General features: G+C 33.6%; 1 protein-coding gene across 4 annotated transcripts in view; it reads right to left on the bottom strand.

Moving 5' to 3' along the window:
• Positions 1-23,822, bottom strand: part of RIF1 (replication timing regulatory factor 1) — a 60,328-nt gene that overhangs the window by 19,711 nt on the left and 16,795 nt on the right. For 3 of the 4 annotated variants that reach the window (XM_045781963.2, XM_087860698.1, XM_045781958.2), the window contains exons 11-25: positions 22,203-22,320; positions 20,994-21,167; positions 20,656-20,766; positions 19,916-19,978; positions 19,561-19,661; positions 17,714-17,800; positions 17,005-17,078; positions 16,415-16,595; positions 15,376-15,483; positions 14,859-15,008; positions 5,366-5,465; positions 2,664-2,928; positions 1,488-1,530; positions 741-943; positions 94-193 (exon numbers count right to left, since the gene is read on the bottom strand). In XM_045781963.2, the coding sequence (XP_045637919.2) occupies positions 94-193; positions 741-943; positions 1,488-1,530; positions 2,664-2,928; positions 5,366-5,465; positions 14,859-15,008; positions 15,376-15,483; positions 16,415-16,595; positions 17,005-17,078; positions 17,714-17,800; positions 19,561-19,661; positions 19,916-19,978; positions 20,656-20,766; positions 20,994-21,167; positions 22,203-22,320 (1,878 nt within the window). The remainder of the gene's footprint in view (positions 1-93; positions 194-740; positions 944-1,487; positions 1,531-2,663; positions 2,929-5,365; positions 5,466-14,858; positions 15,009-15,375; positions 15,484-16,414; positions 16,596-17,004; positions 17,079-17,713; positions 17,801-19,560; positions 19,662-19,915; positions 19,979-20,655; positions 20,767-20,993; positions 21,168-22,202; positions 22,321-23,822) is intronic. The other variant, XM_087860696.1, reaches the window with a different exon arrangement.

Genomic DNA, 23,822 nt, shown 5'->3' with positions numbered 1-23,822 from the left:
CATTCTAAGTTTTTGTCTTTTAAAAAATTACACAGAAATCCAATAAATGAACTACTCAAATATCATTTAAAAGTAAAAAAAACCTCAACTTACTGCATCTGAATATGGTCCACTGGATTCCTCCATAATCTCAACATTTTCCAAACCAGGTAAAAGCAACAGAAATTTCTGTTTGGCTTGTCTTAGTACTGGTCTTTAAAAAAAGTATATAAACATATACACCTTGAGCCAAGTAGTACTGAATACTGATGATATGTTAACAAGAACACTTTATTATTTTAAAGTAGCAAAATAGATCCACCTTAAAGACTGTTTCCCATTCTACACACACAAAACTGGGACAAATGCAGAATATTTAGTTTTTTGCTAACCTCTTCAGTTCCCAAATTTTCTTCTTTAAGAATTTTCCCAATTTTTATCATGCAAAATTCCAAGCAAAAGTAGACTATTAAATTCCTGTGTACACATCACCCAGATTGATTTAATATCCACCAATTTCTTGCCTTTATTTCTTTTATTAAGGAAAATTTAACACTGCTTTTTATGTTCCTAAAACCACAGTTACTCTAAGGACCAAAGTAAAAGGTCGAGTTATGTTTAATAGTTACCATGTATTCCAACAACATTTCAACTGAGAAATGTTCTGCAAAGATTCCTCATAAGAAAAATTCATGTTAAAACCAAAATATCAATTTATACGATCATAGTAACTATATAAAATAGTTTTGTGATTAGCGTACTTTAACTCTTCAGGGTAAGTCAACATTGTCACTTTAGCAAATGTGGCATTCCAGAACTGAGCGCTTTGTTTTCGAATCTGTTTATTCTTGTGCAAAAATATTATGCATAATAATGGAGAGATCTGTTCAAGAAGTTCGCTGTCGTAAGTTCCAGTGTAGCTGAAGTGTAAACAAGCAATTGTCTCTCCTAGTAGCTTTTCTAACTAGGAAAAAGGGAAAATTTCATTAGGATAACACATGGAAATGTTCTTTTAAAACAGGAAAAAATAAAAGCACAGGGCATACTAAATTAAACAACTCACAACATGTTACTATTTCAATTTTTTAAATTCAAATTTTTTTTAAAAGCTCCCATCTGTGTCCTTAAATATATGACTATAAACTGACAAATTATCGGGTGAATTTATTGTAATTATTGATATAAGATCTTGATTTCAAACTTATTTTCCATTAACAGAAAAAATTACATTTTCTCATAAACAGAGAACAGTTGGCTATACAAGTTTTACCTATAAAATAATGGAACCAACTACCCTTATATATAAAGGAATAAGATATGAGGTAGGGTGTTGTATGATTTAAAGAAACAGAAAAACTGTGTGCCTGTGTCATGTTATTAAATGTCCATTAAAACTGGAATTATAATCCTTTTACAAATCAGAACTATATATAAGGAAGACAATTACCTAAACCCTAACATTTTTTTCACCATGAAAGTATGTTTTACAGACAATTGTCTATTTTTACCTTGTTGCTCATACAACTATACACTTTAGGAACTTCATCAAGCCTGGGAAGAAAAACACAAAAGTACCACTTTTATTTTAAAAAGTTAAACCTAAAAATATGTAATGCAGCTATAAAAATGAGGTATAGTGATATAAAAAGGTGCTCCAAGACTTAATTTTTAAAATGTCACATTATCAAACATTAAACAAACTTATCTTTAAAAAATGAATCACAGAAAAACATCCAGAATAGACCTCAAAAATATTAATACTAATTACTTGTTTCTGTACCTCTTTAGAAAAGCATAAATTATTTTTAAGCTTAAAGACTAAAAGAAGATGTGCAAAAAGCTTATATTTGGGGTTCTTTGTACTTTTATAAAATTTGTTCCTAAAACTTTCTCCATTAATTTATAAAGACACACTATGATGACTGAACCACATAAGCTTGTTAGAAAAAACATCAATGAATCGTTTCAAATTACTTTTTAAAAAGTTACGTTATTTGTGATTTTTCAGGGTTCGAGGCACTGCTTGCTTTGATTCAAATGTAAAGGAGAATGTAAATTAAATTTTTACAGGATAATTCAGAAATTTAAATGTGTATACTTTTTGAACCAACAATCTGACATCTAGGACCTCCTTCTGCGTAAGTAGTGGCAAACGTGGACACTGACAGGTGTACAAACATGTTCAACTGCAATATTGTTAAGTTAGGATGGAAAAGGCTAGAAAAACATGTATTTCCACTAACAGGAAACTGGGTACAAAGTTTTATGGAACCCTCTGCAGACATCAAAGAGAATGAGGATTCTTAGATAAATGGTGCAAAATGCATACAGTATTTTAGGCATATACCATATACTTAATTGCAAAGTAGCACGTCAAGTATGCTTCATATACATATGTTTAACAGGTATGCTTGTTTGTATTATCAACTCTGAAAAGGTATGTACTAAACTGAAAAGGGGGTTGAACAAGCACACAAAACTTAAAAACTCCCAATTTCTACCTCGTATTTATGTATGATTTTAACCATCTTTTTAACAAAAGCAGTTTAATATATTACCCTCTTCACAAAATTTTAACAATTACCATCTGTAACAAGCAGCTGATAGGAAAATGACAAAAGTTTGCTACCTATATCTAAAGACATTTAATTTGAGGCTATTATGTAGAAATTCTAAATACTTACTTTAAGTTTTCATAAAATAATGCCAGAGGTCTTGTTAAAGTTGCAAATATTTTTCGGATCATAGAAGGCAAAGAAATACGTCCAAGTACATTAGAAAGAATACTGGTGATTGAGTTGCCGACAGTGAGGAGAGTATCAGAATGTACTTCCTTGAAGCTCAGTGTGTGGAAAGAATAGATCACACTCACAATAAGCTTAAATAAAGAAGCCAATTTCCCTAGAGGTTCTTTCTTCTTTTTGGACCAATCTGAAGGTCTCTGTGGTGCTAAGATAAAATTGAATTTATTAAAAACTCAAGTACTTGAAAAGTGTTACTGTACATCTTTACAATTTATATCTCATTTTAATGACAAATACATCTAAAAAAATGACATATTTCTTTCTAATACACATGTTTCTGTAGAGTGATACCCATAAATCTTAAAATGATATACCATTAGTGGATAAATATCACAATATTGTCTTTAAAACCGAAGCAGAGACAAAGAAAAACTATTTGGCAGATCCAGAAGTCTAGAAAAATGAGTATTTTCTCTAAGGAGTTATAAAATGCATTTCAAATGTTTAATTCTCTGAATTTCAACACCTGATTTGTAAGAAAATACTAAATCATAAGACAGGGTCCAGGGGGCACCTGGGGGGCTCAGTCACTTAAGTGTCCGACTCTTGGTTTAAGTTCCTGCCATGATCTCACTGGTGATGGGCTCAAGCCCTGATACAGATTCTGCGCTCAACGGGGAGAATGCTTGAAGATTCTCTCCCTCTGCCCCCACCCCTACTCATGTGCAAGCGCTCACTCTAAAATAAATAAATATTTATTTTAACAAAGGTTTAAATGTCAATTTTAAATTAAAATTTTAATTTATTAAATTTTAAATGTCAATTTTTAAAATAAGAAACAAAATTTCCCTGAGAAGTTATTGCTCCCTGGCTCACCTATTATACACCGAACGCTACAAATAACACTCAACAAGGCACAGAGCCAAATCCTCAGAAAGAATACAAAAGAAAGCGCCTAGATTTGAAGAAAAAGATGTATCTTAAAAGTACTGACTTTCCTGTGTACTATTCTTAGATCCTATCTATCTTCAGATACCTATCTATAGGGATAAACCCACATTCGTCAAGAAAGTCATACATATTCCAAAATCACCTTTCCTTCCCTCAATCCATTCTCTTAAGGTAAATATATCAGATTCAAGAGAAAACTCTAAATCAGTGCTTGTTGATGAAAAATATCATGTGGTAAAATGAAAAGCAAGTGTTTAACAAAAGAAGTCAACCTTCTTCCCCAGAATCAGTTTCCCAGACATGAATATAAATTGGAATGGCTGCCCCAAAATTCCAGGCCAGGATGTTAAGCCTGAGAAGACAGCTCATGAATCACGTGACACCTATCCCACACATGTCTACTCAAGAGATTCCAGGAGTAGTGACATCTTAATAATAATAAATAGATCTCGGTTTCTAAATGCCATCCATCCTTAGCAAAAGGAACCACATTCTTTGGAAATATGGCTGGTTCCGGGCTAAAGAGAAGTACAGGATGAGCCAGACTGATATCTTATGCCAGCCTGATCTCAAAAAATAATGGAAACACATGAAATGGTCAGACAGGCCAACATGAGCACAAGTATTAATAATGATAAATTATAAACCACTGAATAACAGCCGCATGACAAAAAATAAAATGAGGGAGGGGCACCTGGGTGGCTCAGCTGGTTAAGTGGCTGCCTCTGGATTTTGGCTCAGATCATGATCTCGGGATCTTGAGATTGAGCCTCGAGTACAGCTCCCTACTCAGCAGGGAGTCTGCTTGAGATTCTCTCCACCTCTGCACCTCCCCCTGCTCACACTATTGCTCTTTTAAAATAAATAAATAAATCTTTAAAAAAATATATTGGGGACAAACGAAGCTATATCTTACATTAGGATGTCATTTGCACCTGGAAGTGACTGGTGCCTAGTAGTGGTCAACAACTGTAGAATGACTTTATTTAAGGCCTCAATGTGGGGCCTGAACTCACGACCCTGGAACAGGGAGTTTTTAGAATTAATGTAATTAAAGATAAAGGAGATAAACAGCTTGATACATTTCAATATAATTAAATGAAACAATGTGAACTGTTCTGGTAATCATTTTAGTGCTTTAGGCAAGAAGCATTAATGTATGATAAATTCATGAGTGAAAATTTGCTGAGAAAAAGGATATTTACATAGTCTTAAAGAACCTGCCACAAAACACTAATTTATTACTCATAGGTACTTACTTAATAGGAAACCTGGCAGATATTGTCTTAAACAACTAATAAATATTATTAACATCACCAGTAATGGGACAAATAAGAACATTTTAACAACATCAAAGTTTCCTGCCCAGATAACTTCTTGCCTATTACAAGTGATTTTAGGCAATCTCTAAATAGGATAATATTGATCTTTCCGTGTTATACAAAGGAGGAAAGACGTTTTGTGTTTGTGATATAGACAGAGAGAAGCGATCACAAGCACGTTCAACAACACGTGAGCTCCTAGCATACCAAGGTTATACAATATAGTTGTATGACAACCACATATGACAGTTAAACAACATCTAAAGCAGGTAAAATGAAGTCAGAAAAGATATTAGGATTTGATCTTGGCAACAGTTTAGACAGTTGTGTTTATGAAACACTGGGTGAACAAAATAAAAAAGTACTTACATTTAACTTTGGGCTGATACTTAATATTGTATGGTGAGAAGTCGATGCAATCAACCATTACAGTAATTATATGAATGATTCTATCCAAGAACAACAAATTCTAGGAAAGAATTAAGTATTATATTAGAAACTTTCAACTACTCGCATAATTTCCAAAAATAGTAAGCATCAACAAAAAATGTAAGACTTTCAATCCCATACAGAACATATAAGGTACATGAATGAAGTACAGTTATGAATACTTCCTAGTTAACTGCTGCACACCAAGTACTGTAATTTTTGTTTCTCGACATTTAGGGAAAATAATTCAGTTTTAAGATGCCCGTAAGATTCAGGGCAAGGTTCTTATTTGGATTCTTTATCAGATTCTTCATGAAAATTGTTCTTTGTTAAACCCAGTGATAAAACAGAAAATGAAAAAGTTGCTAAGCTCCCTCATACCCTTTTCCTCCTCCTCCTGCAATCTAACTGAAATAAAAAACAAATTCATAGAAGCATCAGAGATTTCCTAGAAAAAAAAATTTTTCAAGGCAGGGGGTAGGAAGACTAAAAAACAGAACGAAGGAAATCCCAGCACCGAATCAAAAAACAACTCCAAAATAGTGAGCTTTCCTAGCAAAACTTCTGAGTAACAGAAGACATACTGAGAGTTCTGAGAAAAAAAGGTAATTAAAACAAATACTGAGGGGCGCCTGGGTGGCACAGCGGTTAAGCATCTGCCTTCGGCTCAGGGCGTGATCCCGGCATTGTGGGATCGAGCCCCACATCAGGCTCCTCCGCTATGAGCCTGCTTCTTCCTCTCCCACTCCCCCTGCTTGTGTTCCCTCTCTCGCTGGCTGTCTCTATCCGTCAAATAAATAAATAAAATCTTAAAAAAAAAAATACTGAAATTAAAGCTCTAGAAAACAGATGCACTTTCTTCTCCCCTTATTCTTCATTACTATCTACTTTTCCATTTCACTAGACTAATTCACATGTTTGTCCCCCAAAGACAACGTCCCCAGTGAGTGTTAAGGGCCAGGAGGAGGAAAGCAGCAGTGCCCTAGTCAACCAACGAAAACTATGTGGAAAGTCAGTCCAGATGACAATCTATATTTTCAGGTAGAGAAGATATCAAAGTTCCAAGAGCTTCCTCCTTGCTCACAATTACGAAGTAAAGGACACTTCTAACTACAATTTGCTACCAAGACTGGAAAAAGGGCTCTCTCTTCAGTTAGGAAATGCATTCCAGCCACCAGTATCAACCTTGAGCAACAAACAAGTACAATCCTGAGGGGTACCAGCCCCACATAAAAGGTGTCCTAATACCAACAGAACTAATCCATGAGGAAAAATCCAGTAACAAACAGAAGAAAACTAATATGCTCAGAGGTAAGAGGAAATATTATCAACTTAAAAATTCTAATTGTAAAAACAAAACTATTATAAAACACTTTCAGCATTTAAACCACAAATGAATAGAGAAATACCAAGCTCCTAGAAAGCCATACCAAAACAAAACAGGTGTAGAAAAAGAAAAGTAAGGGATACATAAAATAAACTCAAAAGGTCTAAAACCATCTAAAATGGTACTCAGAAACAGAAGAGGAGCACCATTAAAGCAATGCAATTTTCCTGAGATGAAGGCACAGCTCTTTAGACCTAAAGGGTCTATATCAAGGACTGAAAGAATAATTTAAAAAGATGCCCTAAGAGACAAGCTGGTAAAATGTCTATATTCCAAAGACTAGAGAAAAATCCTACAGTTTTACAGAAAACATAATAAGAAAAAAATCACTATCAAACTATGCATTTGCAAAAATACAAGCTATTAAATGAATAACTTTAGTCAAAACTTTGTAACATAAAATCGCTGGAACCTAAAAATCGTTAACTAATCAATTGATTATGTACTGAACAAGGAGGTATCAGTCACATATATGACTGCTGAAAAGTGTTCTTTTATTAAAGACTTAATAAGATACAGTGAACCAAAACAGGAAAATAATAGGATACAGGAAACTAAGATGAGTAACGAAATATCCTCAAATTTTGAAAACCTATTTGCCAAGTTTTATAGTACCCTGTATAATAGTGTAGTAAGTAAAATTTAGATTTTCAACAAAACCTAAAAGGTGTAGTATAAAAACTTGTGGGATAGTGATATCAAGGTCTTTGCTTGCTGACGTAGAATGGATAATAACTCTTCAAATCTGACAGATTAATGGAAGTTTCAAGAATAGTATCTGAAAGAAGCTAAGGATTAAAACACATTTCTTATTCAATATGAGATTAAATACACTTACTAAAAAACTCCCATGTTTACTTATATGCTACAAAAGACACAGAAAGGTTAAAACAAATTGAGAAATATATATAAAGAAAATCCTAAATCTATACAATGGAAAAATATATATTAATTACAGTAAATAAAATTAGTTAAATACAACATGAATGAACCTTCCAACTAAAACACTGAGCCCAATATGACTTTATTGTAAACTTTTAAAAGGAACACTGCTAATATATAGGTGTGGGTGTATAGCAAAAGTATTTTTTACGAAACAAATTTTCAAAAAGTCAGGACAGTAATTCACTCTTCAGGGAGAGGAGGGCATGATGATTCAAAATGCACAGGGGAGCATCTGAGGTGCTGACAATGCTCTATTAACTGACCTGGGTGATGCCTTCATAAGTATTTCTGTATGATTTGTCAAACTGAACTGTTTCATGCATTTTTCTTTGTAAGTTTCTCAGTAAGTTTTTTTTTTAAAGATTACACAAATTCTCAAAAAGGTGTGAGCATATTAGTATCAGTTAATATCAAATTGGTAAAATTCAAAAAAGGCAATCAGGAGGAAATAATTACTGTGAAGACTTAAAGTCACAAACTAAGTATGACGGTATAGCATTGAAATACATAATGAACACTTTCAAATCCATCAAATTCACAACCAGGGAGACTCTTTATCAAGGCTCTCAGAAACAGGTGGTAGGGGGAACCAAGGAACAAGTAATAAAATGGCAGTAAGTACACACCTTTCAATAATTACTTTGAATGTAAATGGAATAAATGCTCCAATCAAAAGACAAAGGATAAAGGAATGAACAAAAAAGGAAGACCTATGTATATGCACCCTATAAGAGACTCATGTCAGACCCAAAGGCACATACAGATTGAAAGTGAAAGGATGCAAAAGCATTAATCATGCAAATGGAGTGGAAAAAAAGCTGGTAGTAATGCTTGTATTAAACAAAATAAACTTTGTTTTAAACAAAGACTCAACAAAAGACAAAGAAAGATACTATACAAAAAAGGGAACAATCCAATAATATATAACAGGATGTTCTCCAGGATGGACAAGTTAAGCTGCAAAACAATGCTCAACAAATTCAAAAAAATCACTCATACCATGCATCTTTTCCAACCATAACCTTATAAAAACTAGTAATCAACCATAAGAAAAAATCTGGAAAGAACACAAATACATGAAAGTTAAATAACATGACACTAAACAATGAATGGGCCTAACAAGAAATCATGGAAACAAATGAAAATGAACACAACTGTCCAAAGCCTTTGGGATGCAGCAAAAGTGATTCTAAGAGAGAAGTTTATAGCAATATGGACCTACCTCAAGGGGCAAAAAAACTCTCGAACAACCTAATCTTACCTAAAGGAGCAGGAAAAAGAACAAACACGACTCAAAACCAGCAGAAGACAGGAAATAATAAAAATAAGAGCAGAAACATAAGAATTAGAAACAAGAAACAATAGAACTGATCAATGTACCAAAGCAGTTTCTCTGAAAAGTTCAACGAAACTGATACATCTTTAGCCAGATTTATGAACAAACAAAGAGGACTCAAATAAGCACAATCCAAAATGAAAGCGGATAAACAAGGACGCCTGGCTGGCTCAGCCAGAAGACCTCTCGATCTTGGGGTTGTGGGTTTGAGCCCCACCTTGGGTGGAGAGATTACTTAAATAAGTACATCTTTTTTCTTTTCTTTCTTCTTTTTTTTTTAAACAAATTCAGTTACTTTAATAAATATAAGGATCTTATAGTTCCGTATGTCTTCCTGATTGAGCTTTAATACTAGCTGTCTTTGTTAATCTCAATGAAAGGGACAAATTCCAACTTATTGACATAAAATCGTTCATAAAATTCTTATTTTTCTTCTTTTAAAGTCTTTTTAAATTTAAATTCAACTAACTAACATATAATGTACTACTGGTTTCAGAGATAGCTGAGTGATTCATCAGTCTTATATAATATATATAATTGCTCTGCTCATTACATCACATGCCCTCCTTAATGTCCTTATATCATCAGTCTTATATAATGTATATAATTGCCCTGCTCATTACATCACATGCCCTCCTTCATGTCCAGCACCCAGCCACCCTATTCCCCCACCCCCCCCCCCCAGCAACCCTGTTTCCTATGATTAAGAGTCTCTTATGGTTTGTCCCCTCTCTGATTTCATCTTGTTTTATTTTTTCCTTTCTTCCCCTATGAACCTGTTTTGTTTCTTAATTTCTACATACTAGTGAGATCATAATTGTCTTTCTGATTGACTTAAACAAGTAAATCTTTAAAAAATAAAGAGAAATAACTGACACTACAGAAATACAAAGGATTGTAAAAGAATATTATGAAAATTATATGCTAAGAAATCAGACAACCTAGAAGATATGGATCAATTCCTAGAAACATAACCTCCCAATACTTAATCAGGAAGAAACAGAAAATTTGAACAGAATGGTTACTAGCAACGCAATTGAATCAGTAATCAAAAAACTCCCAACAAACAAAAGTCTAGGATCAGACACCTTCACAGATGAATTCTACCAAACATTTAAACAGTTAATATCTATTCTTCTCAAACTATTCCAAGAAACAGAACAGGGAGAAAACTTCCAAATTCATTCTACAAGGACAACATTACTCTGATACCAAAACACATATACTATGAAAAAAGAGAACTATAGACCAGTATCTGATGAACACAGACGCAAAAATCCTCAACAAAATATTAGCAAGTGAAATCCAAAACTACACTTAAAAAATCATTCATGGGGGAAAAAAAAAAAATCATTCATGGGGCACCTGGGTGGCTCAGTTGGTTGAGAATCTGACTTCTGATTTTGGGTCAGGTCATGATCTGAAGCCCCATGCCGGGTTTCACCCTGAGTGTGGAACCTGCCTGGGATCCTCTCTTCCTTCCCCTGAGCCCCCTCACCTCTGCTTGCGCTCTCTGCTGTCTCTTAAAAAGAAAAAGGAAAACCCTAAAGACTCCACCAAAAAAACTACTAGAACTGATAAATGAATTCAATAAGGTCACAGGATACAAAATCAATATACAGAAATCTGTTTCATTTCTATACACAAATAATGAAGCAGCACAAAGAGAAATTAAGGAAACAATCCCATTTACAATTACACCAAAAATAATAAAATACCCAGGAATAAATTTGACCAAGGAGGTAAAAGACTTGATGATGTCTAAAAAGTATAAAACAATGACAAAAGAAACTGAAGATGACACAAATAAATCCAAAGATATTCCATACACGTGGATTGTAAGAACAAATATCGTTAAAATGTCCTTAATATCCAAAGCAATCCATAGATGGAATGCAATCCCTATCAAAACCCGACAGCATTTTTCACAGAAGTAGAACAATCTTAAAATTTGAATGGAACCACAAAAGACCGCAAAGAGCCAAAGTGATCTTGAGAAAGACCAAAACCGAGGATATCACAATCCCCAAAAACAAGATATATTACAAATCTGTAGTGATCAAAACAATATGGTACTGGCACAAAACTAGACATACACAGATCAATGGAGCAGGACAGAAAGCCAAGAAACAAACCCATGATTACACAATCTTTGACAAAAGAGGCAAGACTATGCAATGTGAAAAGGACAATCTCTTTAACAAATGGTGTTTGGAAAACTAGACAGTTACATGCAAAGGAATAAAAGTGGACCACTTTCTTACACCATATGCAAAAATAATCCCAAAACGGATCTTAGGACCTAACTGTCAGAACCGAATATGAGACCAGAAACTATAAAAATTCTACAAGACAGCACGGGCAGTAATTTGTCTGACACTGGCCATAGCAACATCTTTTCTAGACAGGTCGGTCTATCGAGGCAAGGGAACAAAGGCACAAATAAATGAGTGGGACTATATCAAAATAAAAAGCTTCTGCAGAGCAAAGCAATCAACAAAACTACAGGGCAATCTATGGAATGGGAGAAGATATTTGCAAACGAAATGCCTGATACAAAGTTAGCATCCAAAATAAAGAACTTATACAACCCAACATCAAAAAACAAATAATCCAATTAAAAACAGGCAGAAAACATGAACAGACATTTCTCTAAAGCCGACAAACAGATGGCCAACAGACATGAGAAAATGCTCTACATCACTCATATCAAGGAAATGCAAATCAAAACTACAATGAGATTATCACTTCACACCTGTCAGAATGACTTAAAAAACACAAGAAACAACAAGCTCTGGCAAGGATGTGAAGAAAAAGGAACCTCTGTGCACTGCTGGTGGGAAAGCAAACTGATGCAGCCATTCTGAAAAACTGTACGGAAGTTCCTCAAAAAATTAAAAATAGAATTACCATATGATCCAGTAATTCCACTACTGGGTATTTACCGGAAGAATACAAGAACACTAATTTGAAAAGATATGTGTCCTCCGATGTTTACTGAAGCATTATCTACAATAGCTGAATTATGGAAGCAGTCTAAGTGTCCATCAATAGATGGATAAAAAAAGATACAGTGTATGTATCTATCTATATATTATATATATATATATTAGACATAAAGAAGAATGAAATCTTGCCATTTCAACATGGATGGATCCAAAGGGTTATATAATGATAAGTGAAATAAGTCAGCCAGAGAAAGACAAATGTCATATGATTTCACTTATATATGGAATTTTAGTAACAAAACAAACAAGAACAAAGAGAGAAACCAAATAACAGACTCTTAATTATAGAGAACAAACTGATGGTTACCAGAGCAGAGATAGGTGGGAGGAATGAGTAAAACAGATGAAGAGGGTGAAGAGTACACTTATCATGGTAAGCACTATGTACAGAATTGTTAAATCACTATATTGTACACCTGAAACTAATTTAACACTGCAGGTTAACTATACTTGAGCTAAATAAAAATTAAAGAAAAAATTAATATTTATAATAGAATCTATAATACAAATCACATATATTTATAACCGATATGCCCTGTAAGTTATATATAAATACATAAATATCAACTATAATATATAATACATAACACATACTTATAATTTACTAACATTCATCTATGATAATTGATAGCAGCAATAGCCTTACATGCATATATTGGAAAAGATGAAAAGTGAAGCCTTCACTTCAGATATAAGATAAAAAATTACCCAGAAAATGGAAACAAAAACATTCAGCATATAAGGACATAGAAAATTTAAAAAACTAGAAATCCATCTTTTCAGAATTTTTAATGAGTTTATAACATTCTTTTATTTTTTTTCAATTTTTAAAATTTAAGTATAGTTCACATACAATGGTTAGTATCAGGTGTAACATTCTTTTCTTTTCGGGTGTAATATTCTTTAATATTGGGATAATTCTGATTATTGTATTTTCATATAAGATTTATCAGTGACTTTAAAAATAGTGATGATCAATGGACAATATAACTATAGATACGACATTCTTCTTATACTAGACAAAAATTTGAGAATGAGGAATTCCAGTCTCACTATGAAGATACATGCAAAAACCTTAAAACACTATATGCAATGTTTGAAAAGACTTTCACTAAGACTAAGGGTATCCGAAGAACACAAGATTGGTTCAATAAAAGGAAATGCACATCAGCAACAGCTTTTATATACTCCAACAGCAACCATGTATGGGTGTTGCATGGGTGGAGATAGCTGGGCCTTTATAATAGCTCAAAGACAGCTTCAAAACTACCAAAAAATTAAGCAACTTAGATTAAGTTAAAAGAACTAAATATATGAACACAATTATTCCTGGATGGAAAGACTCAACATAACAAAGACGTAAAGTATTTTTAAATTTCTCTATGAATTCAACGTAACCAACCAATGCCAAGCAAAATCTAAAGCATATTTCATAAAACTTGACAGATTCTAGGGGCGCCTGGGTGGCACAGCGGTTAAACGTCTGCCTTCGGCTCAGGGCGTGATCCCAGCATTGTGGGATCGAGCCCCACATGGGGCTCCTCTGCTATGAGCCTGCTTCTTCCTCTCCCACTCCCCCTGCTTGTGTTCCCTCTCTCGCTGGCTGTCTCTATCTGTGTCAAATAAATAAATAAAATCTTAAAAATAAATAAATAAAACTTGACAGATTCTAAATTTCTTCCAGAACAGAACAAAGATGAAAATGTAACCAAGACAATATTTAAAAGATGAAAACTGTAGGTTGACATTCTCCCTAACAATTATAAAGTCATTCAACAAATTCAACTATGTGCCAGATAAATTCCAAGGATACATATCAAGACAGAATGTCCCTAACCTCATGGAGTGTTGATTAAGTAACGGAATGAAATATACAAATGATTTTGACTTAAGTGCCAAAAACGAAATAACAAGGTGTCAGGACAGATATTAACAAATTTAATTAAATAAGACCCCCTGGGGAATGAAGCATAGGCCTCGTGGGCAGCTGTAAGCAGTTTAGATTTTTATTCCAAGAGCTACAGAAATTTTTTCAGTGATAAGATCTGATTTACATTAAGTCACTATGAAATTCCATCATATCAATATGTAACAATCAAAACTATGCCAATATTTTTGAAAAGATATTATAAATGTATTAAAAAATCTGAAAAGATGAATTTCTAGCTCTTGATAGGCATCTCTACTTTTCCAACAGTGATAACCATTATCAAAGGGTAGAAGTTCATCTTTTTAGATCAAAAGAAGGATGCTTCAGTAATAGAATTCAAGTGTCAAGAACACTGTATTCATGTACATATGTAAATTATTTGTGTAAACACAAAAAAGAGGTCTATTCTAGAAGGATACATACCAATTGAAAATATTTGTCTTTTTTAATAAAGAAAGAAAAGGAGTGAAACGGGGACCTACTTTTTTAGGTCTACAAACTTCCAAAGGATTGCCTTTAAAGATCTAAGACACAGATAATGAGAATGTTGGCTCCAGGACAAGGTCCTTGTATTGTTCATCTAGAATGGCACAGGCAGATATGCAACATAGTAGTAAAAGTGCATGACTGTTAAGGGTCCTGAAACATGGATCTCAGAGTCATGTAGACCAAAGACACAAAACTGTTTTGCAATGCTGTTACCTGTTCTATATTATTAGTCACTTATAAACTAGAAGCCTTATAAACGTCAGTTCACAAATGTTATCTCAATTTATTTGAAAAGCATTCTTTAAATACAACCAAGGTCAGTACTGGGATAAACTCACTGAAAAGCCTGAATCTTCTAAACTGGACATTATCTTGGAAGAAAGTTCCTCACAGCACAAATTCTCTTCTGCAGTTGCCACCAAAGCAGCACAACGGGCAAATGCTCTATATAATTCTGACCAAGTTCTAAGTAAAGTCTTCATGGTGGCCTAAAAATAACAATAAAAAAGAAAAATTTAAAAATGTACATCTACATATCAAACACCTAACAGAATATATCTTAAAAAACCACTGATAACACTTAAGGTGTCATAGAAGAGACTAGTGTAGAGTAGTAAATTTGCCTCCCCCACAGAATTCTATTTGAAGAACTGTAATAACGCCACAACACTAGCAATTATCAAGGGTCAGGAGGAATTTCTCTTCCTTCACCATTTTCCTTTACCCTAAAGGGATTAAAAGTCATAAGGTAATCCCGCTGCAGGAAAAATTATTGTAGGAATTAATTATAAAGCGTGAAAAGAGCATTTTCAAAAAACGTAAATTTCTTAAGTAAAAAATCTGACATTGCCTTACCACTGGAAATTTCTGTACTGAAAAAATATGGTTTATTGGTAAAGTCAATGCACCATATATGGCACTAAAATTATGTTCTAAGGCATCACCTTGATTCACTTCATTGGTCTGAAACAAGAAAAATAATGAAGAAGTTAGACAAATTACCATCTAATTCTAGTCCTATGTAGCACCATCTTATCTGTAGCGAAGTTAGATACAGTGTTGAGATGTTCAAGAGGTGGTGTTGAGATGTTCAAGAGGTGAATTCCTAACTCCTGTAACTATGAATATGACCTTATTTGGAAACAGGAACTTTGCAGATATAATCAAGTTAAAATAAATTCTCTGGAGTCTTCATTTCATTTGAGAATTACAGTAGAGTATTTCCCAGAAAATATTGCCATTTAAAGATTGATAAAGCAACTGATGAACCATTAATAGTGACAAAAGTTGAGCTCCACACCCTGCAATAATGTCACTTTAGTAAGTATTTAAATGTAAGGGTTAGTGAACTCAACAGATTATAGGTTTAGGGACTACTATATGGCTTTGAGGTATTCACCAACTGACTTGTCCATGGAAATCTGAAGAATACACAGTCTAGTCAAGATGACCATTATTATTCCTCATAGTACAAATACTGAAAGAACTAAAAATATAAATGTGAAAAGTTAAATATAACATATCTGAGTCTTCTGGCTTTATAATCACTACTGGAGAAAAGGGAGCTGATTCGTCCCCATTAAGTTACACTTTCTCGAATAAGGCAGAAATACAATAGGGAGCCTGCTTCTTCCTCTCCCACTCCCCTGCTGTGTTCCCTCTCTCGCTGGCTGTCTGTCACATAAATAAATAAAATAAAATCTTTAAAAAAAAAAAAGAAATACAATAAAAAAAATCAACGAATATAAAAAATAGGAATTAATCAATCCCACGGAAAAAATTTTTAACATTTTCTATTCAAGTTCAAACTTCTATTTATTTCCCCAGGTGCTCTAACAAGAAAAGGAAAATGTTCCTTAAGTTTTGGGGGAAACATGTAGCACTTATGTCATACCTGATTAATCAATTCAGTTAATGGGGTGACTATAATACTCCACATTCTCCAGAGATGCTCCTTGTTTTCCAACAGCTTTGCATTTTGGTTAATCACATTGAAAACAGAGTCACTGAAAGCTAGTGGTGAAGTTGGACCAGAAAGGACACAGCCAACAAGTGTTTCCAGATTGAGAAAAAACCTGAAGAAAAAATTGAGCCATGCATAACCAGCGCTTTCTGCCAAAATATATGTTACACTATTACAAAATTCTAAAAATAACTGACAAGGAAATAAGAAATGATAAAGTCTTACTTTGATTTAATTAAAAATGATACAGCATATAAATCAAAAGGATCTCATTCATCTGGGGCACCTGGGTGGTTCAGTTGGTTAAAGGGTCTGCCTTCGGTTTTTAACTGCAGGTCCTGGGATGTCCCTGCTCAGAGGGGGGAAGTTGGCTTCTCCCTCTCCCTCCCCCTGCTCGTGCTTCTCTCTCTCTCTCTCTCACTCTCTCAAATAAATAAATAAATAAATAAAATCTTAAAAAAAAATCTCATCCATCAAATAACAACCTTTCCAAAGTAAACAAAAAGACTAGTTTAAATTACCTCTCATCTTCTACACCATATTCCAAGAGATTACTGTTGAAAATTAACTGAATTAAGAACAAAGCAGGAGTTCCCTGAAGAAAGATGGGAGATTGCAGTCAATCTTCTTGTTTTAAGGAGTATTATCTTGTTACACTTGTTTTCTACAATCAATTATGTAAAACATGATCCTTTTAAGCTAAAGAAATTTAACTTTTGATACTACTTAGGATATGACACAACGGCAGCAAATATATTTCTATAAACACACAAAAATCAAGCTCTTTATATTTTAGTAACAGCTATTCCATCTACATAAACAATTGAGGAATGGTATATTCCAGATATAAAAAGAAAATTAAGTTAAAACTTGCTGGACCAAATAAACAGCTACATTCTATAGATATTAAATTTATTTCACCATAATTAAGCAACTTACTACACTTCCAAATTTTTAAATAGTAACCACCACTATTACTATGTGTAAGCAAACAGAAAACTTTCTTGCTAGAACTTTTTGTGTAATTCAGAAAAACAGGTCCATTAATTGTGTCATATTTATTTAATCTATTACTTTACCAGTTTTCCCCTTTAACATAATCAGCATTTCCAAAACCAATTCTTTCAAAATTTTATAATCTAAATTTCACCATGTTAAGGAAAAAAACACTATCATGGAACTTTATCTTTTGGCTAATTTTAATCACATCATTACACTTAAGATACTTGCATTAAGAATATCCATATTAGCAACCTGATATGCTGGTGAACCTAATACTTTCTGGGGCAGTCCTTTAATTGTAATTTCCATGAGGACCTAAGAAAAATAAGAAGTTTTGTTGTAAATTAGCCATAAAAATACTTTACTTAGTAAAAATCTAGTACTGTTAGCTATATTTTTAATTTAACAATTTATTGTTAAGTAATGCTCATTAATGTAAATAGATTCTCCGTTCAAGAAGTTCAAATACAACATTTACATATTAATGTGAATATATTTAACATTAGTTTTAAAAGTTCAAATACAGAAACATAAAAATCCTCCTTTATCTCCAGGGAAAATCAATACTATCAGTTTCTGGAGTTTATTTTTCTAGACCTTCTAAATTTCCATGTATTTAAGTACATAGAGAAACAAAACTTCCTGGGCTGTCATACATGTCTTCTTTCATAGCACTGATGACATTATACTGTGAGATACTCTGGAACTGACATTCCTCTAACTGTGTTACGGAGTTTTCACATCAATATACGTAGACACTAACTGCTGTGTGAATGTGCTTATTCAAACATTTTTCTATTAATAGCCCTTGTGGCCATTCTTTCATACCACAAAAAAGATATTCTGCAATGAATTATGTACTCACTAGTGCCAGAAGCAAGTGTGTCTCAAAGCACTACTAACTAGAAGCTGGGTCTAAAGACACATCTCTCCAATATGACAGAGCCTATCAAACTGTGCCATTCAAAATTATTATTATACCATTATTAATTTGAACTATGTAACAAGTGACATATGACATGACAAAAAAGGTTATGTTAGTTAAAATGTGCTTTCACACTCTCATTTGAATCAGACACTAATGATAATACTAAATAGCATTTGTAGACTCATATATTTTGTTCCTGACCCATTGTGCTCTGCATGTATTAATTATAAAACTACTACCACATTTACATAAGATAAGACAGTAGAAAAACTGACCAAATTCACACAGCTAATAAATAACTGGGTGGGGAGATTCAACCTAGTCTGCTCCAGAGCCCTTCCTATTAACCACCACGATCTACTGCCATAGTAGATACCCCAGTACACAGACTCGGAAGGAATTTAAGTAGGGTCTAGTTTACTCCATCTGCAGTTATCTTGGGAGACTCAATATTATAAAAAGTATATCCAATTTGTTTTTCCTTTTCTACTATATAGGATAAAAAAGGTGTTTAATACCAAAGTCATTATCTTGGTTAAACAGAGCTCCTTTAAATTGCCAAAGTTCCATAAGATTATACCAGACTTTTTCTTAAATTTACAAAATAACTATTAGTGGACCTCAGCAATCTTAGAAAATTAGTGTTCTGAGTTTCCTGAGTTCTAGTTTCATGTCCTTTACCCCATTTTCTCTGTATGGCTCATTCTTACAACACTGGAAGATTTTTGTATTGCCGGTATACTCAATTACTTTATTGAGGTTTCAAATGACTCCCAAGTCAATGGAATAACATTTATTACAGACCTAAACTGCTGATAAATACTTGATATAAAATCTTAAAATCTGGTGTGGGGGCACCCCAGTGGCTTAGTCGGGTAAGTGCCTGACTCTTGGTTTTAGCTCAGGTCATGATCTTGAGCCCTGACTGGGGATCCACACTCAGCTAGGAGTCTGCTAGAGATTCTTTCCCCCTTTCTCCCTCCCACCCTGTTCTTCCCCCTGCTTGTGTGTGTTCATGCGTGCTTTCTGTCTCTAAATTTAAAAATCTTAAAAAGAAAAAGAAACCTGGTCTGTGTAAATATCTCCAACAAAAAATTCAATTTCAGAATATGATTTTTGAATTCCAGCATGTAATCATTATCCTTACCAGTGTTTTTGACACAGGAAATACTTCTGACTTCACTATGCTTTCTAAAGATTTTAGTAACAGGGTCAAAACTTCAGAACCTGGTCTCTCTTTTTTGTTACCTATCAAAAAGCAAAAGGAAGAATGTAGTTCTAAATATCAAGTATTTTAAGGGTGAAAATATAGTATTTTTAGGGATAAATACATATACTTAGCTATTAAACACTGATTTTTAAAAAAATATATCAAACAGCTTTATTTGATTGAAAGTCTGGAAGCTATACAGTTCAAAAACTGACTGTAAATTTTATTTACAAAAGCCGAACAAAAATTCATTGGATGCTATAAAAATCATCTTATCAGCTATAGTAGTTACCTGATTCAATAACTGACTTCATCAAGCTAATTAGCTCCTTCCAAATAGCATTGACAACTGCATCTGCCAAACGAAACAAACCTTAGAATGCAGTACATATGACTATAAAGGTTTACCTTTTCATTCTTTCGCTAAAAAGTTGAGCAATACTTACAGTAAAATTCTTATAATATTCAACCCCACAATCAGTTTATGAAACACTATCACAACAATGAAATATTTTTTCAAACTGTAACCTATTAACACTGGGTCATGTAACTTAATTAAGGGTAATTATTTTCTTTTTTTCTGCTATCTGCATTTTCTTTACTGAATACCTTTTGCTTCTGAGACGAGAAAACCCCGAAGATTCAAAAGGACATCTGAAGGCCCGTAGAAAAAAATTTCCCAGCCAGTCAAATAGCAAACTATTTCATTTTTGAAATTTTGTCTCAACATTTGATAGGCTATCAAACACAGGACTTTAAGTGTAGATGCTGGGATCATAAAGCCCAGGTCTGAATCACAGCTCCACCACTATGTGACTTTATACAAGTTATTAACTTCTCTGTACAACACAGTTTCTTCATCTGAAAAATGGACTAACACAGAAGGTTACTGTGAGAATTAAATGATTTATATGTAATGTTCTTAGAGCACAATTTGGCCAAAAGATGGTACTATATAAATATTTGCTATTTTATTTTCTTTTTAAACATAGGTATAAACAAATAATAAATAATTTCCTCTTAAATACTTACCAGAAGCATCTTTTCCAACCGCAACAAAGCTGTCATGAACAGCAGTGATAAGTGTATTTGCATGTTTGGAAAAAAAAGAAGAGCTGTTGATTAACGCATGTTCAAGGGGCTCTAAAAAAGAGAGGAAAAAAAGGACAATTATGCCAAACCAAAGCTTTAAGAAATAAACATCTCAATATAAAATTTTATAAAATTTTAGGTGGTCTCATATGTGTTTTCTATTAAAAAGATTTATATTTATTTCATACGTAATTACAGAATATTTTGGCTTTGGGGAAAATAATCATCTTCTCACCCTAATGCACTCTTGCTCTGAACTGTTTTAAGAAATTAAATACCTAAGCTCAGTACGAGTTTGTTTTGCTTAGCAAAACTCAAGACTTCTGGACCCAACAAAAAATGAAGCAGCATTTCAAGTCCCAAAAGTTGAATAGAGGGGATTGTGGCCATTCCACCAAAATTTGAACTTAAGTTCATCCGGGGAGTTACGGGAGCTCCATATGGGGAAGCACCTTAAAAACAAAACAAAACAAAATGGTAAGGTATATTAACTTAAATTAGCTACCCAACTTAACATATTTTATTTACTTCGTTTCAATGAAATGTATCTTTAAAAGTAAATAGTTTTTGTCAAATAAAAGTTGAATTTTTGCTTAAAGCCCACAGCAGAGTTCCTAATTATTTTATTAGGTTAAAAACAAGAGTAGTGTCACACACCTTTTTTTTTTTTTTTTTTTAAGATTTTTTTATTTATTTGACAGAAAGAGACACAGTGAGAGAGGGAACACAAGCACGGGGAGTGGGAGAAGGAGAAGCAGGCTTCCCGCTGAGCAGGGAGCCTGATGTGGGGCTCGATCCCAGAATGCTGGGATCATGACCTGAGCTGAAGGCAGATGTTTAACCGATTGAGCCACCCAGGCGCCCAGTGTCACATACCATTTAAATGAAGATAATTATCAAACATTAATCCATACTTTGAAATACTATTATGCAGGCATTCCTGACTCTTAAATATAAAAATCTGCCTAGAGTAGCTAACATAAAATTTAAAAAACAGCAAATCATTGTCTTCCAATGGTATGTATACAAGACACTTTTTTAAAATAGATTTGTTTGTTTGAAGGGGGAGGGGCAGAGGAAGAGCATCTCAAGTAGGTGCTGTGCTGAGACACTAAGATCATGACCAGAGAAAAAATCAAGAATCAACTGAGCCACCCAGGCACCACCCCCCCTTAAGCCACTTTTTTCCCCCCAAACATCTGTTAAAATCTGTTGTTTTTAATAAAAGTTCTAAGATTCTGGTTCTGAAACAAACACAACGGTTGTTTGTAATATATTCACATGTATAGTGGAAAAACACCAATCTTTTCCCAACTACAACAAAAACACACAGGGAAAACAATTAGCACAGAATGGGCTTTGTGGTTAGGGAGTCAAAATTATAAAGTGCTTCATTTTGTGTGAATAACTGAGCAAAGGCTTCATTCAGCCCTTTTTAAAAATAGAGAAAAAAAAAAAAACCCACCTCAAGTATGTCTATCTCTTACCTTTGTGTATAGGGGTCATAGGACTTAAACCTGGAGAAGCAGCCACACGAGATGAACTGCCTTGAGGTGAAGCATTAGAATCGATGCTTATTGTACTTTGAATCAGAGGCACGCACACCTATTGGGGTTAAAAACAAAAAAAGGGAAACTATCTCTAAACCACCTAATTGACATATTTTTTAAAAGTCTTGCGTGATACAGTTGAATTTAAGAAGTACTCTTTTTTTTTTTTTTTAAAGATTTTATTTATTTATTCGACAGAGATAGAGACAGCCAGTGAGAGAGGGAACACAAGCAGGGGGAGTGGGAGAGGAAGAAGCAGGCTCATAGCGGAGGAGCCTGATGTGGGGCTTGATCCCATAACGCCAGGATCACGCCCTGAGCCAAAGGCAGACACTTAACCGCTGTGCCACCCAGGCGCCCCGAATTTAAGAAGTACTCTTAAGTTCTTTTGGTATGTTGAATCCTACTGGCTGTTTGGATGCACTGGCTAAAGAAACTGGAAAAGTAAAAATTTTTATTACAACTTTTTTGTCCTATAAATGTGTACTATCTATAAATTTCAGTTCTAAATTCCAGATGGGAAATTATACACATGAACAATGCCCAAGTTTTAATGCTATCGGTACAGACTCATTTTAAGCTTTTTAAAAATGCACCCTAAAAAAAAATATGCACTAAGACAGCCTCAAGCTCATTTCTAAGATCATTCCAGTACCAATCAAATCTAGCCAATGCATAAATTATAACAATGAATGTGTGGGGCAACTGGGTAAGATTAGCCTACTCAGGACCTCATAATGGAAGAATCTGTAATAATTATGTTCCCATTACATACTACCATTAATGCCCAATTCCAATTCATGGAGTTAAGTTTAAAAGCCTTAATACATTAAATAATTAAGAATTTAAAAACTTGCTAAAAATTCAAGATATTATTTTATTATAAAACCCAATTTCCAATAATATACTCACTGCTGTGCAATTACGTATACAGACCACAAGACAAGGAGTACAGATTTAAAAGATATACTCCAAAATTCCACATAAACAATAAAGAAATGAGAAAGACAGAAATTATCAGAGCTATCCTTTTTTACTTATTGTACAAAAATACAGAAACCAAGGATGGGACTGACTGCAAAATCAAGGAGGTGTAGAGAAGATTAAGCCTATATCTAAATGCCAGCAAGGATATCAAAATCTTAAAAAAATTATAAAATCATTTATAACAATACTGAAAAGCTATGCTGAGATTAAATGATTTGTTACCATCATGTAGCCTAGAAATAGGAGATATAAAAAATAAGAACTGATCCAACTTTTTATCAACCCAGTGTAGAACTTGATTTCTATTTCAGTAATGTTGATTTTACACTCAACATTCTAAATCCTATGAAATTTCTTTTAAAAAAATCTCTTAAAATGCCTTTAGAGTAAGAATAGATATTTGAGTGGTTGAGAAAGCTTTAGAGGCTCCATTTCACACAACTGGAGAATATCTTCTGAGGAAAATAAACTCAAGTTCTGTGTTAGGAAAAAAAGATCTTTTATACATTGTGGTCTGCTAACACAGCAAATGTAACACTGAAAGATTAGATTAAGAATTTTAGAATGTAT

The sequence above is a fragment of the Ursus americanus genome, chromosome 1 (assembly GCF_024610735.1).
Source record: "Ursus americanus isolate L20-20 chromosome 1, mUrsAme1.1.p, whole genome shotgun sequence".
Taxonomy (NCBI): domain Eukaryota; kingdom Metazoa; phylum Chordata; class Mammalia; order Carnivora; family Ursidae; genus Ursus; species Ursus americanus.
Note: the sequence above shows the minus strand (reverse complement) of the source record. Positions and strands in the feature narration are given on the sequence as shown.